Genomic DNA, 15,000 nt, shown 5'->3' with positions numbered 1-15,000 from the left:
AGGCTGCGACACAGAGGTGTCATCATCCTCAGGCCCGAAGACCCACTCCACACTGTCGTCATCCTCATGCAAGTCCTCGAGGAGCAGCAGCAAAGCTCCTTCTTCCCACTGGTGCAGTCCTCAGCAAGGTGTTTCTTCACAAAACACCATGTGCACCAGCTCCATTCAGGTGGCATAGGGTGCCGCTTACCCTCCATGGGTGTAGGGACCGGTAACGTAGCCTCGCCCACCCACTGCTCCTTAAACGAGTCAGCCAGCTGGCCGCTCCAGACCCAATAAGGCAGTCTAGAGAGTCAAGGAGGATGGGGGTAGGTTGCTTGCTCTGCTGTCCTTTGTTTGCTTTCTTCCCTCTCTGTGTTTTTTTGGGGGGTGGTTGTTGTTTAATACACGGTATTTTGTAATTTAATTATTTTATCCTTCATCATTATCAAAGGGTTTTTTTTATCCTTTTTTTTTTGGGGGGGGGGGGGCAGTTTTGTTGTTGTATGTGTATGTGACCGTGTACATATACATATGTTTCAAAAGGCAAAAAACTGGTGAATTATATTTTTGTTATTGGAAGTATTTTTCCAATAAAAAAAAAATAAATAAATAAAAAATATCTTGGAAAGTACTATAACGTTACCCAAAATAGTTATCTAGTACTTTGGAGTTTGAACCTCACACCTCCCTAGTTAATACTAGTGAGGAGCTTCTAACGTGGGCATGAGAAGAACATCAGGCAGAAATGAATGAAGCGCTTCACCAGTAGATGAATTGGCAACGGGAGGTTTAGGCTGACGTCACGTACCATCACAACCAGAGAACAGCAAACTCTGCACTCGACCACCACGTCCCTCAGAAACTCACACCGCAGTTAAACACTTAAAACACCGTCACTTCTGTATCTATAACCTCATTTGCAAAAAAGAATGTGAATAAAAAACAGGATGCAATGAAATGCAAATCACGTAAACCACATTTTTAAAGGAAAATGGCGCAAAGACAACATATCAAATGTTCAAACTGAGAAATTTTATTGGTTTTTGATAAATAAATGCCCATTTTGAATTTGATGCCAACAGTATGTTCCAATAAAATTGGGACGGGGTCGTGTTCGCCCCTGTGTTTCATCACCTCTTCTTTAGCAGCACTCTGTAAGCGTTTGGGAACTGAAAAGACGCTTTAGTTTAGAAAGTGAAATGTTTTCATGTTCTTACTTTATACAGGATTTCAGCAGCTTAACAGTTCAGGGTCTTCTTCATTGTATTATCTGTTTCATAAATGTTCTCAGACAGATCTTGACTACAGGCAGGTCAGTTTAGTGCCCGGACTCATTTAATATGGAGCAATGCTTTTGAAATATGACAAAGTGGTTTAACAGTGTCTTGCTGAAATAATCAACACACTTTGCCGCTTTCCCTCAGTTTTACATGAGCTCAGGCCCAGAGAAGGTGGCAGCGTTTCTGGATCCTGTTTATATTTGGGTTCTTCTTTGTGTTTCAGAGTTTAACAGCGTTTGTGGACGCAGTGATGAACTGTGTTCACAGACAGTGGTTTTCAGAAGTGTTTCTGAGCCCATGCAGTGATTTCCACTACAGAATCATGTCTGTTTTTAATGCAGTGCTGCCTGAGGGCCCAAAGATCACGGCCAGCAGATACTGGTTTTCAGCCTCGTCCCTCACAGACAGAGATTTCTCCAGAAACCTTTTAAACTGAGAAACGTTCTTCTTGAATTGTTGCACTGACTGTGCAGTCGTTCACAGTGTGGTGAACCCTCCTCATCTTCACTTCTGAAAGACTCCACCTCTTTATGCTCTTTATACCCAATCATGTTACTGACCTGGTATTTTGTTTTTTAGAACTACACAACTTCACCAGCCTTTTGCTGCCCCCCCCCCGTCCCCCCCGTCCCAACTTTTTTGGAAGGTGTTGGTGGAATCCAATTCAAAATGGGCAAATATTTTTCAAAAACAACAAAAATGTCTCAGGTTCAACATTTCAATGTTGCCTTTGTACTATTTTCAATCAAATATAGGGTTTAAATGATTTGCACATCATTGCATTTAGTTTTTGTTTACATTTTGCACAGCGTCCCAACATTTGGGAAATGGAGTTGTATTATATATATATATATATATATATCATTATATACATACATACATATCATTATAACCCATAATACCGTGGAGTTCAGGGACACCTTACAGCACTTTATTTTTAAAATAAAACATTCCCCCTTTTAGAGGCTGTGAGAGGAGAGGAGAAGATGCATCTCGTTTAAATGAAGAGGTAAAAATATGCACATCCAACGCTGAACGCACGTTATGGGTGGATCACACTTGAAGTCCTTTCTCCACTGCAACTCCTTAAACCACCAGAAGCGTTTAAAGAGAAAAAGGCTCCAGAGGTGCTCTGAAATGGGTGAGGGGCTCTTCACTGTTGCCATGACAACACCTCTAAGACTTTCCTTTTATTGTCTGCAGCATTTGTGAATTGGGAGGAAAACAAACAAGATGCTTATTTCATGTTGCTGAATCCTTATGAAATGTCTTAATTTCAGGCTGCCGTTTCCTCCCGAGTCCTACTCACCTGCTGTTCATGACTATCTTTGATTGTAAAAAACAAAAAAACAAGAAGAAGAAGAAGAGAGCATCACTGCGCAACTTCATCTGGTCTTATTTTGGAGGAATATCACTGTACAGTTGAATATAGTTCAACACCTGTATTGCTATTATTTATGTATTTACAAACACACAGACAGACAGACAGACAGATAGATAGACAGACGGATGGATGTCACAGAGGATCTGAACCACTAATTGTTACTAAAATTATACATAGGATATACACTGCTCAAAAAATAAAGGGAACACTTAAACAACACAATATAACTCCAAGTAAATCAAACGTCTGTGAAATCAAACTGTCCACTTAGGAAGCAACACTGACAATCAGTTTCACAGCTGTTGTGTAAATGGAACAGACAACAGGTGGAATTTATTGGCAATTAGCAAGACACACTCAGTAAAGGAGTGGTTCTGCAGGTGGGACCACAGACCACTTCTCAGTACCTTTCTGCTTTCTGGCTGATGTTTTGGTCACTTTTGAATGTTGGTGGTCTTTCACACTCGTGGTAGCAGGAGACGGACTCTACAACCCACACAAGTGGCTCAGGTAGTGCAGCTCATCCAGGATGGCACATCAATGCGAGCTGTGGCAAGAAGGTTTGCTGTGTCTGTCAGCGTAGTGTCCAGAGGCTGGAGGTGCTACCAGGAGACAGGCCAGTACACCAGGAGACGTGGAGGAGGCCGTAGGAGGGCAACAACCCAGCAGCAGGACCGCTACCTCCGCCTTTGTGCAAGGAGGAACAGGAGGAGCACTGCCAGAGCCCTGCAGAATGACCTCCAGCAGGCCACAGATGGGGGTTGTGCTCACAGCCCAACACCGTGCAGGACGCTTGGCATTTGCCAGAGAACACCAGGATTGGGAAACTGGCCACTGGCGCCCTGTGATCTTCACAGATGAAAGCAGGTTCTCACTGAGCACATGTGACAGACGTGACGAGTCTGGAGACGCCGTGGAGAGCGATCTGCTGCCTGCAACATCCTTCAGCATGACCGGTTTGGCAGTGGGTCAGTAATGGTGTGGGGTGGCATTTCTTTGGAGGGCCGCACAGCCCTCCATGCGCTCGCCAGAGGTAGCCTGACTGCCATTAGGTACCGAGATGAGATCCTCAGTCCCCTTGTGAGACCATATGCTGGTGCGGTTGGCCCTGGGTTCCTCCTAATGCAGGACAATGCTAGACCTCATGTGGCTGGAGTGTGTCAGCAGTTCCTGCAAGATGAAGGCATTGAAGCTATGGACCGGCCCGCCTGTTCCCCAGACCTGAATCCGATTGAGCACATCTGGGACATCATGTCTCGCTCCATCCACCAACCACAGACTGTCCAGGAGTTGGCGGATGCTTTAGTCCAGGTCTGGGAGGAGATCCCTCAGGAGACCATCCGCCACCTCATCAGGAGCTGCCCAGGCATTGTAGGGAGGTCATACAGGCACGTGGAGGCCACACACAACACTGAGCCTCATTTTGACTTGTTTTAAGGACATCACATCAAAGTTGGATCAGCCTGTCGTGTTTTTCCACTTTAATTTTGTGTGTGACTCCAAATCCAGGCCTCCATTGGTTAATAAATTTGATTTCCATTGATGATTTTTGTGATTTTGTTGTCAGCACATTCAACTTTGTACAGAACAAAGTATTCAATGAGAATATTTCACTCATCCAGATCTAGGATGTGTTATTGGAGTGTTCCCTTTATTTTTTTGAGCAGTGTATATATATATATAAATAAAAGGGGTGCGGGATTCTCAAAAATCTATTTTCTACATTTAAATCTATACTGTAATGTTGACGGAGCACTAAGGGCGGAACTGGGGAAGTGCAGCACGCGGACTGTCTGTGGCGGCACATAACAAAAACACAACTGGATGAGTGAGAAATCCGACCGGCTCTGCATAAAAGCCAGGTTAGGTCAGGAGTCACAACCCGAATGTTAGGAAGAGACATTCTGTCCTTTCAACAAAAATCTGACCACCTCGGGAGCCGCAGCCTTTCATGCCCGGTATGTCTCAGTGTGTGTTGATGTCCTAGTACAGACTAAAAAACTATGAACGAAAACACAGACTTACTTTACTCTGCTTTGAGCTTCAGCTCAGCTATGGACGCTTTCCTCCCGTCTCCACCAGAAAACTTTTCCTCAGAAGCAGAGCAGCTTTTTGTAAAATGTCTCTCATCGTTCGGCTGTTTTACGAGGTTGAAGTCGCTTCTTATTCTCCAGCTTCTTGTCTGAATTTTTCTGTTCCACCTTAAATTCTGACCGAAGCGCCGAATGCAAGTGCAGCACCATTTAAGGTGGAGCAAGAAAATTGAAAAGAGAAGCGACTTCGGCTTCACAGCTTTTCAGTGATTCACAGCCTCTCACTGCAGATTTAACGTTCCAGAAAACGGCGCTGCTTATAAATGCGAATAAGTCCATTCGTCTTTGTCTTCACTAAATCTCTCTCTTCCTTTTCGTAGCTACTAGCCAGGAGAGACTGGGTTGCTAAGTGACCTGCAGGGCTTTCGTGCAGAGTTTTGCACGTCCTGTCTCGCAGATATTTTACTGACACGGTGACCCCTGACTCTCTACAACACGACCAGATCCGAGGCTATAAAACCACTAAAGAAAACGGGCAGGACGGCTGTAACGTGCTGCGTGGACGTCCACCGCCGCCGCCGGGTCTTATTTCCCGTAACTGCGCATTTTATCGCAGATGAGCAGCAGCAGCGTCTCATGTGCTCCAGACAAGAGCAGCGAATGAGGGCCTTCCAGCTCACTCACCACATTGACTTATTAATAAAAGATATTGGAAGTAAATTCATTATAGATACTTTGCTTATATATATATATATATATATATATATATATATATATATATTTATTTATTTATTTACATATACACACACACACACATATATACATACATACACAAAGATAGATAGATAGATAGATAGATAGATAGATAGACTATATGGACAAAAGTATTGGGACACCCCTTCTAATTACTGAGTTCAGGTGTTTTAGCCACATCCATTGTTAACAGGTGGATAAAATTATGCACATATCCTGGCAATAGAGGGTCGTAGTGATTAATTCAGTGACTTTAAACAGATGTCATAGGATCCCCCCTCTGCCACGAGGCAGCTTGTGAAATGTCTGTCCTGCTAGATCTGCCCCAGACAACTGTAAGCATTATTACTGTGAAATGGAAGAGTTTAGGAGCAACAACAGCTCAAACATGAAGCGGTAGACCATCAAACTCACAGAGTGGGGCTGCCGGTTACTGCAGCTCAGTGCCGATCCTCTGAGTCTGGAGCAGTGAAACGTGTTCTGTGGAGTGACCAATCAGCTTCGCCATCTGTCAGTTGGATGGATGATGTCTGGGTTTGGCGAACACCAGAAGAACATTACCTGCCTGGCTGCACTGTGCCAGCTGTAAAGTTTGGTGGAGGAGGGATGATGATATGGGGTTGTTTTTCAGGGTTTGGTCTAGAAACCTTAGTTCCAGTGAAGGGAAATCTTAATGACTCAGCACCAAGACATTTTGGACAACTGTACATATCCAACACTGTGGGAAGAGTTTGGGGAAGAACCATTTCTGTTCCAGCAGTGTGACCAAAGCAGCTCTATAAAGGCCTGGCTGGGTGAGCTTGGTGTGGAAGCGTTTGACTGACCCTCACAGAGGCCTGACCTCAACCCCATTAAACACCTTTAGGATGAACTACAACGGAAACTGAGAGCCAGACCCTCTCGCCCCACATCAGTGTCTGACCTCACAAATGCTCTTCTGGATGAACGGACAGAAATTCCCACAGACACTCTCCGAAATCTTGTAGAAAGCTTCCCAGAAGAGTAGAAGCTGTTACAGCTGCAAAGAGGCACCAGCTTCATATTGTAATTCCTCTGGATTTAGAATGGGACTCACAAAAGCTCCTTTGGGTGTCCCAATACTTTCGTCCATATAGTGTATATACACTCAGTTACTGGAACATGCAGACACTGCTGACCTCACTGTACGTTGGCAATAAATATGATGTCATTGTATTACTGAAGGTAACAAATCTGGGGTCAGATTTCCTTTCACCCCCATTGTTTTGTTTATCTGATGGAGGCAGTTTTGGTGTCTACCAGGTCTTCCATCTAGTTGTTAGGAGTCTCATTATCTCTCTGTAGCTTTAAGTCCGTTTTTGCACTCCAGGTTTGGAAACTTCTGTTTTCTTTCGGGAATATTTTGTGCTTCACGGCCGCTTTGACTGTAAACATAATTAATGAAGAGTCTCTGACTTTTGCACATTACTGTCTGACACTACACTTACCTTACAAGTCCCAATGCAGCCCACTGGCCTTTCTGGACGCCCACTAAGCCCCAGCTTCTTGTTGACAGCCAGGAAGCGGTATGCCTGTAGAAACACATAAATAAATTCACTTAGTATGTGCAACCTGATGCAGAACGTCCAGCTACACACTGATGCACAGCGTCCAGCACAGCCAGGCGGGTGGACTTGTTCAGTGGACTCTCCACTGCAGGGGAAGACAGAAGGTAAGGCAGTGGGGTGAATGCAAACGGAGAAAAGGACAGCACAATCAATACAGCAACGCAGCACGTGGAACCAGGCAGGAGATACGCCTTCACTTACACAGTAACCGAACGGCTAGAGGGATGATTTTCACTGCTGCCTGGTGCAAATTTCACTCTCTCGTTTTCTCTCTCTCAGCCACTCGTGTGCAAACAAGCAGCCATGCATGCACACCTTCTACGCTAATTTACCCTTCTCCACCAATCAGCACAGCCAAGTCGCGCTATAAAAATCAATATTCTGCTGTCATGCCTCTGACTGCAGGAAACCAGTCTGCGCAAGTGCTTTGCTTTAGGTGTACGCTGTCAGCATCCACTTTAAAGGGGAATCTCCTGCTTGCACTTACGCCTCGCCACCACTAGAAGGAGATCTGCATCTCTCGAACGTTTGAAAAACCTGGGCCAAAGGAAAAAGGGAAAAACCGAATCAGTCTGCTCCTCATTGTGAAAGCAATATGCTAAAGCAGCTCAGCACGAGTCGGGTGTAAAGTGTGCGGAAGATGACAGGCATCGCAGAGAGGCGCGTTTGTTTGGTGTGATCTGTGAAGCAAGCTCCGCTGCACCTTTCCTGAACTGTTTGAGGAACAGCGGAGAGCGGAAAGGCCACGAATGGAGCTTCTCCATCTCCGTCTGATCAGAGACTCGGACAAACGTCACGCATGTTAAAGCGATAGTTTGACGGAAAACCCACTTTTACACATCTGCTCCCTTACCTCACATGCTTATGGGCTTCCTGACACTGCATCTATATACCTGGACAAAAAGGGAGCACGGCAGGGAATGTCCTTCCCAAGGAACCTCCTACAGCACACCCTGATCATCCAGTTCTGCGGAGTCCATCTTCATCTACAACCACCTAGTTTCGCTCCTCCACCTAACAAGAACGAGGCTGCAGCGCAGAATCAGGATCAGCACTTTACCATTAATTCAGGACATCCATAATAGCAGGGTCAAGAACCCCCCCATGCCAACCCCCCCACAGAAGACTCAGGGCCATTACAGCAGCACAAAGAGCATGCAGCTCGTTTACTGTCCTGTTGTGTCTCCACAGCTGAATCAGATCAGTAGGTAATAATAAAATAATCCTCCTCTACAGTAAAATAAAGCTCTGCTGATCCTTCAACTCAGTTTAACAGTAAATGGTCTTAAACTCTGGAGTTAATGTAGAACTGCTGATTCACCCTTTAACCCTGAAGATCAGCGCAGACGGCAGGTCACCATAGCAACGCAGACAACAGTCTGGCCCAGCTAGTAGCTACAAAAAGGCAATGAGAGAGATTTAAGACGAACGTCGATAATTTGGAGACGAATGGACTTGTTTGTGTTTACAGTCACTCCAGCTGGTTTCCTGATACGTTTAATCTGCAATGAGAAACTGACAAACACTAAAGAGCCATGAGGCTGAACTTTCTCATTCGCTAGCTCCTTGTTGAAATTATCCCATTCCACCTTAAATGATGCAGCAGTTCCATTCTGGCACCTCAGGCAGCATTTAAGGTGGAACGGGAAAATTCGAACAACAGCTGGTTGAAAGACATTTTACAGATCACTGCTCTACTTTTGAGGAAAAGTTTCCTGCTGGAGATGCGAGAAAAGCAGCTGTAGCTGAGCTGAAGCTGAAAGCAGAGCAAAGTGAGTGTGTTTTTTGTCTATGTTATATTTTTAGCCTGTACTAGTTCATTTACACACACTGAGACAGATTTACAGCCAACATGGTAAAATGGATATGAAATGTTGTGGCTCCCAAGGTGCTTGAATTTTAGTAGAAAGGACAGAATGGCTTTTCTTAACTTTTCGGTTGCGACTCCTGTCTCAGAAAGTTTATTCCTTGAAACCATCTGTTTTCACTCTCCTGACTCAGTAATACTTCTTTCAGTTTCAACCAAATAAATTGTACATAGTGTGGCTTTAAAAACGTAAAAGCGAAAAAACAAAGATTACAGTGAGTGCAATAAATCCTGTGTCGCTCACAGTAGAGTCCTCACGCACTCAGAACAGTGTACAGCAGTGGTTCGGTGTCATCTTTGGTGCTACAACCCCTGCAATGACTGTGATAACATACTGGTGTCTGTAAATGGCACTTTGTTACCATCCAACAGGCAGCTAGAGCAGAGCCACTGCACAAACACCACGGAGAGCAAACAGCCTCAAAGAGCCAGAACGATTAGCATTCAACACACTCAGCAATCAGCCCGGCACAGGGCCTGCAGAGTTACTGGGCAGCACAGACAAAGAGAACAGCAGCAAGGGATTGAGTTCTGGAGTGCATGCTGGTGTGGATTCATGGGCTCTGACAGTTATCAAACCACACTGCAGTAAATTGCCTGTTGTAATGGCGGGTCTCACCACCCACATACGCCCACTCACAGTCCCTGTCATTCTCTAACACACACGCATGCCCAGCCACCCACACGTCCACTCACTGGCCACTTTCTTGCAAACACCTACCCTGCACTGCCACTCTCTGGCCGCTTTATTAGAAACACCTACCTTGCGCTTCCACTCACTGGCCACTTTATTAGAAACACCTACCTTGTGCTTCTACTCACTGGCCACTTTATTAGAAACACCTACCTTGCGCTTCCACTCACTGGCCACTTTATTAGAAACACCTACCTTGGGCTTCCACTCAGTGGCCACTTTATTAGAAACACCTACCTTGTGCTTCCACTCAGTGGCCACTTTATTAGAAACATCTACCTTGTGCTTCCACTCAGTGGCCACTTTATTAGAAACATCTACCTTGTGCTTCCACTCAGTGGCCACTTTATTAGAAACACCTACCTTGTGCTTCCACTCACTGGCCACTTTATTAGAAACACCTACCTTGTGCTTCCACTCACTGGCCACTTTATTAGAAACATCTACCTTGTGCTTCCACTCAGTGGCCACTTTATTAGAAACACCTACCTTGTGCTTCCACTCAGTGGCCACTTTATTAGAAACACCTACCTTGTACTCCTACTCACTGGCCACTTTATTAGAAACACCTACCTTGTACTTCCACTCACTGGCCACTTTATTAGAAACATCTACCTTGTGCTTCCACTCAGTGGCCACTTTATTAGAAACACCTACCTTGTGCTTCCACTCAGTGGCCACTTTATTAGAAACACCTACCTTGTACTCCTACTCACTGGCCACTTTATTAGAAACATCTACCTTGTGCTTCCACTCAGTGGCCACTTTATTAGAAACACCTACCTTGTGCTTCCACTCAGTGGCCACTTTATTAGAAACACCCACCTTGTGCTTCTACTCACTGGCCACTTTATTAGAAACACCTACCTTGTACTTCCACTCACTGGCCACTTTATTAGAAACATCTACCTTGTGCTTCCACTCACTGGCCACTTTATTAGAAACACCCACCTTGTGCTTCCACTCACTGGCCACTTTATTAGAAACACCTACCTTGTGCTTCCACTCAGTGGCCACTTTAAAAGAAACACCTACCTTGCACTTCCACTCACTGGCCTCTTTCCTTATGCAAGTGAATTATTTCATACTTTATAATCTGGTCAGCAATATCTCCTAAATAATTAATAACTCATATTCAACATCTAATATAGGAAGGGTGGGCTCTGATTTTTTTACAGTACTGTATGCACTGTAGGCAGACAGGAGCACACAGTGAGGATGTACTGCAGTGATGGATGTTTGACCCCTATAGGCCCTCTGCTCATGATTAAACTGATAATCAGAAGGCTAAAGCACATCATTAGCTATAATTCCTTGCACCATACAGCTGGACTGCAGAGTACGTGATTGAGCGTCTCCCACAATGAAAATGACTGTCAAGTGTATTTCGAGCGCTTTCGATCTGCCCGTAGCGCACTTGTTAGGGTCAATTCGTTATGTAATATTTCAAGTGCGCTTGAAAGATTCTGACTGGCTGATTTACAGCTCTGATTGATTATCTGACACAACGCGCCGGCCGGCTCCACCTGAGTGACTGATTGAAAACTCGTCCAATGAGCCTAATGCACTGGCTGTCAGCGTGACTGGCGAGTATGATTGGTGAAGCTGTTCTGATTGACGGATAGTGTGTCAAGTCGTACCTTCACCAGCTCCTGCTGAGGCCAGATCTGAATGGGCTCCACCTGCTGGGGGGTCTGCGTCTGGATGCCATATGTGTTCAGGAAAACCTGCAACCTGTAAACAAAATCAGTGTTTTTAAACTTAAATATGGCTTTTTTTCTGGCAATTTCAGTTGCATTTCTATTTGTTTGCTGAGTTTTAAATATTGGAAAAAAGAAAACGTGATAACTTTTGCACAGGCCGCATTTTCACTTTATTTTTCCCCCATTATGTCAATTTGAGCAAATAAGTAGTAACTATGCAATAAAATGTGCAGAAGTGTGTTCTCTGTAGAGACATTGTGTGTGAGTGTGAGTGAATGTGTGTGTGTGTGTGAGTGTGAGTGTGTGTGTGTGTGAATGACTGTGCGTGTATGAATGTGTTGTGTGTGCTGCAGGTTAAGTGCAGGGCTGTAAATGAGTTTGTGACGAGGCTGCAGAGGGCGGCACAGGGCAGCAGCTGGTTAAGGGCTGGAGTGTACGTGATGAGAGAAGAGGTGGGGTCGGGGACGATCGCGTGAGCACCATTAAATGAATAGAATGACAGAATAACTGACATTCTGTCGCCACGGAAACCGCATCAGCTCTCACTCTCATCAGCACCGCAAAAGCAAGGTAGGTAAACACAGGGGAACGAAGACGCAGACGGAGGACCATCCTTTAATACATAAACTTTTAAAATAAAGGACAGAGAGAGAGGAGAGAGGAGTGAGAGTGAGAGAGAGAGGAGTGAGAGAGAGAGAGACAGAGAGAGAGAGCGAGAGAGAGAGAGAGTGTGAGAGTGAGTGAGAGAGAGAGAGAGAGAGAGAGAGAGAGAGAGAGAGAGAGAGAGTGAGTGAGAGTGAGAGTGAGAGTAAGAGAGAGAGAGAGAGAGAGAGAGAGAGTGTGAGAGAGAGAGACAGAGAGCGTAAGAGAGAGAGAGAGAGCGAGAGAGAGAGAGTAAGAGAGAGAGTAAGAGTAAGAGAGAGAGTGTGAGAGAGAGAGTGAGAGAGAGAGAGAGAGAGAGAGAGAGTGAGAGAGCGAGAGAGAGAGAGAGTGTGTGAGAGAGAGAGAGACAGAGAGAGAGAGAGAGCGAGAGAGAGAGAGTAAGAGTAAGAGAGAGAGTGTGAGAGAGAGAGAGAGAGAGAGAGAGAGAGAGAGAGAGAGAGATCTATACCTTTGACTCTCTGCAATAAGTGCCACATGGATCACCACATCATTTTCAATGGGACCCTGCAGAGAAAAAGAGCAAAAACACATTTCAGATTCCCACTCTCACTTTCTCCCTCCCTCTCTCTACAGAGAGAACGGAGAGGCAAACAGACACAGAGAGAGGGAGAGGGGGGGAGAGGGGGGGGGGGGGGGGGGGGGAGGACAGAGAGCATTTCCTCTGGGACACAACACCATCTGACATTTCAGCAGCTGCCCAACTTCACAACAGGAGAAAAAGGAGGGAGAAAGAAACAGACAGGAAAACAGAGTGATAGCCAGATCAAAAGAGGAAATAAATAAATAAATACTTCATTTATGTTTCTTAACCCTACACGGGTCTGTTCTTTTCAGTTCTTTACTTTCACAACCACAGAAGAGAAGTTACTGAATGAGATATAGATCATTCAGAAATATATATAGTGCTGCTGTCGGACAAAAGAGGACACACACACACACAGTGTTTCAGAAAGATTCATCTGATTTCAAAATGATTCATTTCTCTTGTAAATTGTTACAGATCAGTGCAGTGAGCTGTAAATGGTGTAAATGAGCCTAAAGTTTATTAACTGTACAAGGTCTCAGTCTGAACCTCCTCCAGCTGGACAGACGACATCAACACCACAGTCAAACTCATCCCAGACTGGACTGAGCGTGTCGGGCGTCGCTGCTCTCACGGCTCTTTCAGTGGGATTTCGGAGATCATCCAGTGCTGTGGAACCAGCGCCGAACGCTCTGAGCTGCTGGAGCTTCACTGCTGATGAAAATCAGGCTGCTCAGTTCTGACGGATTCGCTCTGATTGACGTGGAGAACGCAGAACGTTCTGCTCAGGGGTCTCAGCTCCTCTCAGACTGAAGGAGCCCGTCAGAAACTCTATGACCCCCTCTTACAGTTGGAGTGTGATTGGTTCCTCGGCGCCTCACGGTTGTACACACACACACACACACACACACACTTTATACGTTTAGCAGTCAATGTAAAAAGTATAAATGTAAAATTATTAGTAGACATATTACTGGTCATATTACCAACAGAACTCAAAAACACAGCCAGTGCATGACTAGTGAACACAGCCACGAACAGCTGTCACACATACAACCATCATATTTTACATTAAAACACTAAAAAGTACTTCACTGCAGAAAATCTTTGTTTTGGTAGTGACAATTCCTAATGTTCCACATTAATCTTCAGACTTCAGGACACGTTTACTTGGGATTTAACTGCTCACCACGTGGCCAAGAGGGTCCAGGACTTCTTGCTCCTGAAGGAATCTACTGCTGCGTAATGTGTTCAGTGCTGTGTTATACTGTACGCCAGTATATTCAGTGCTGTGTTATACTGTACGCCAGTATATTCAATGCTGTGTTATACTGTACGCCAGTATATTCAGTGCTGTGTTATACTGTACGCCAGTATATTCAGTGCTGTGTTATACTGTACGCCAGTATATTCAATGCTGTGTTATACTGTACGCCAGTATATTCAGTGCTGTGTTATACTGTACGCCAGTATATTCAGTGCTGTGTTATACTGTACGCCAGTATATTCAATGCTGTGTTATACTGTACGCCAGTATATTCAGTGCTGTGTTATACTGTACGCCAGTATATTCAGTGCTGTGTTATACTGTACGCCAGTATATTCAGTGCTGTGTGTGTGTCTGCACTGTAATCGTGTACAAAACATTCTGTTCTGCCTAATTCTGTTCATCCCTACATGGTCGTGTCCGCCACACCTGTCACTCAGTCCATCAGTGCATCAAGCCACTTGGTTTGATGGTAACTTCCTCGATCTTAATGTCAGTAAGACCAAGGAGCTATGCTTCGGAGGGAGGGTGGCGGCAGGCAGCGTGGGATCTGTCTTCAGACCAATCACCATGAAAGGGCAGGATGTGGAACAAGTCAATCACGTTACATACTTGTCAGTAATTGTTCCCAACAGACTCCCTTTTCAGAATAACGTCAAGGCAGAGACTCTGTCTCTCCTCAGGAGGATGAGGAGGTCCCCTATACAGACACTATTGTGTCTTGGTACGGGAACATCTCATTTAAGCAAAGAGACAAACTGGCCCAGGTGGTCAACCAGACCAGTAAGATCACTGGAGATAAACAACTGTCACTCCAGAACTAACACCTCCAATCCAGAACCAACAAGGCAACCCAGATCTACAAGGACCCTACCCCACCCCCTTCATTCATCATTCCAGTTGCTGCCATCGGGCAGGAGACTTAAGCTCCCACTAGCTAGAAATCATTTTAAATAAGGACATAATAAATAACCCCCTACATAGTTAATGTGCACTGTTGCTGTTTTTAAGTGTTTTTTAAGGATTTCTGAGCCAGACTGCCAAAGACAAATCTCCATTTCACGCAAATTTAAGGAACGATAATGTTTTCTTATCTTATCTTATAGGCAGGGTCTAATCTTCCTTTACCACAGTCTTATGAGCTGACTAAATGTCTTTGACCTGTGCACAAGCAATAAACTTCAATTCTCCAGACATGCTGATTTTGTGAGGGGTTTGCACTCTTCACTCTGAAATGCAGGGGCGTGGCTAAACCTAGACTCCGC

The 15,000-nt window shown here is 44.9% G+C and overlaps 1 protein-coding gene across 3 annotated transcripts in view; it reads right to left on the bottom strand.

The window, feature by feature from the left end:
- phkb (phosphorylase kinase, beta) overlaps positions 1–15,000 on the bottom strand; it is a 184,849-nt gene that overhangs the window by 46,711 nt on the left and 123,138 nt on the right. For all 3 annotated transcript variants that reach the window (XM_037534548.1, XM_037534547.1, XM_037534549.1), the window contains 3 exons: positions 12,394–12,449; positions 11,220–11,313; positions 6,899–6,982 (listed from right to left, as the gene is read on the bottom strand). In XM_037534548.1, the coding sequence (XP_037390445.1) occupies positions 6,899–6,982; positions 11,220–11,313; positions 12,394–12,449 (234 nt within the window). The remainder of the gene's footprint in view (positions 1–6,898; positions 6,983–11,219; positions 11,314–12,393; positions 12,450–15,000) is intronic.

The sequence above is a fragment of the Pygocentrus nattereri genome, chromosome 25 (genome assembly GCF_015220715.1).
Source record: "Pygocentrus nattereri isolate fPygNat1 chromosome 25, fPygNat1.pri, whole genome shotgun sequence".
NCBI classification, from domain to species: domain Eukaryota; kingdom Metazoa; phylum Chordata; class Actinopteri; order Characiformes; family Serrasalmidae; genus Pygocentrus; species Pygocentrus nattereri.
This window is presented reverse-complemented; position numbering and strand designations above follow the sequence as displayed.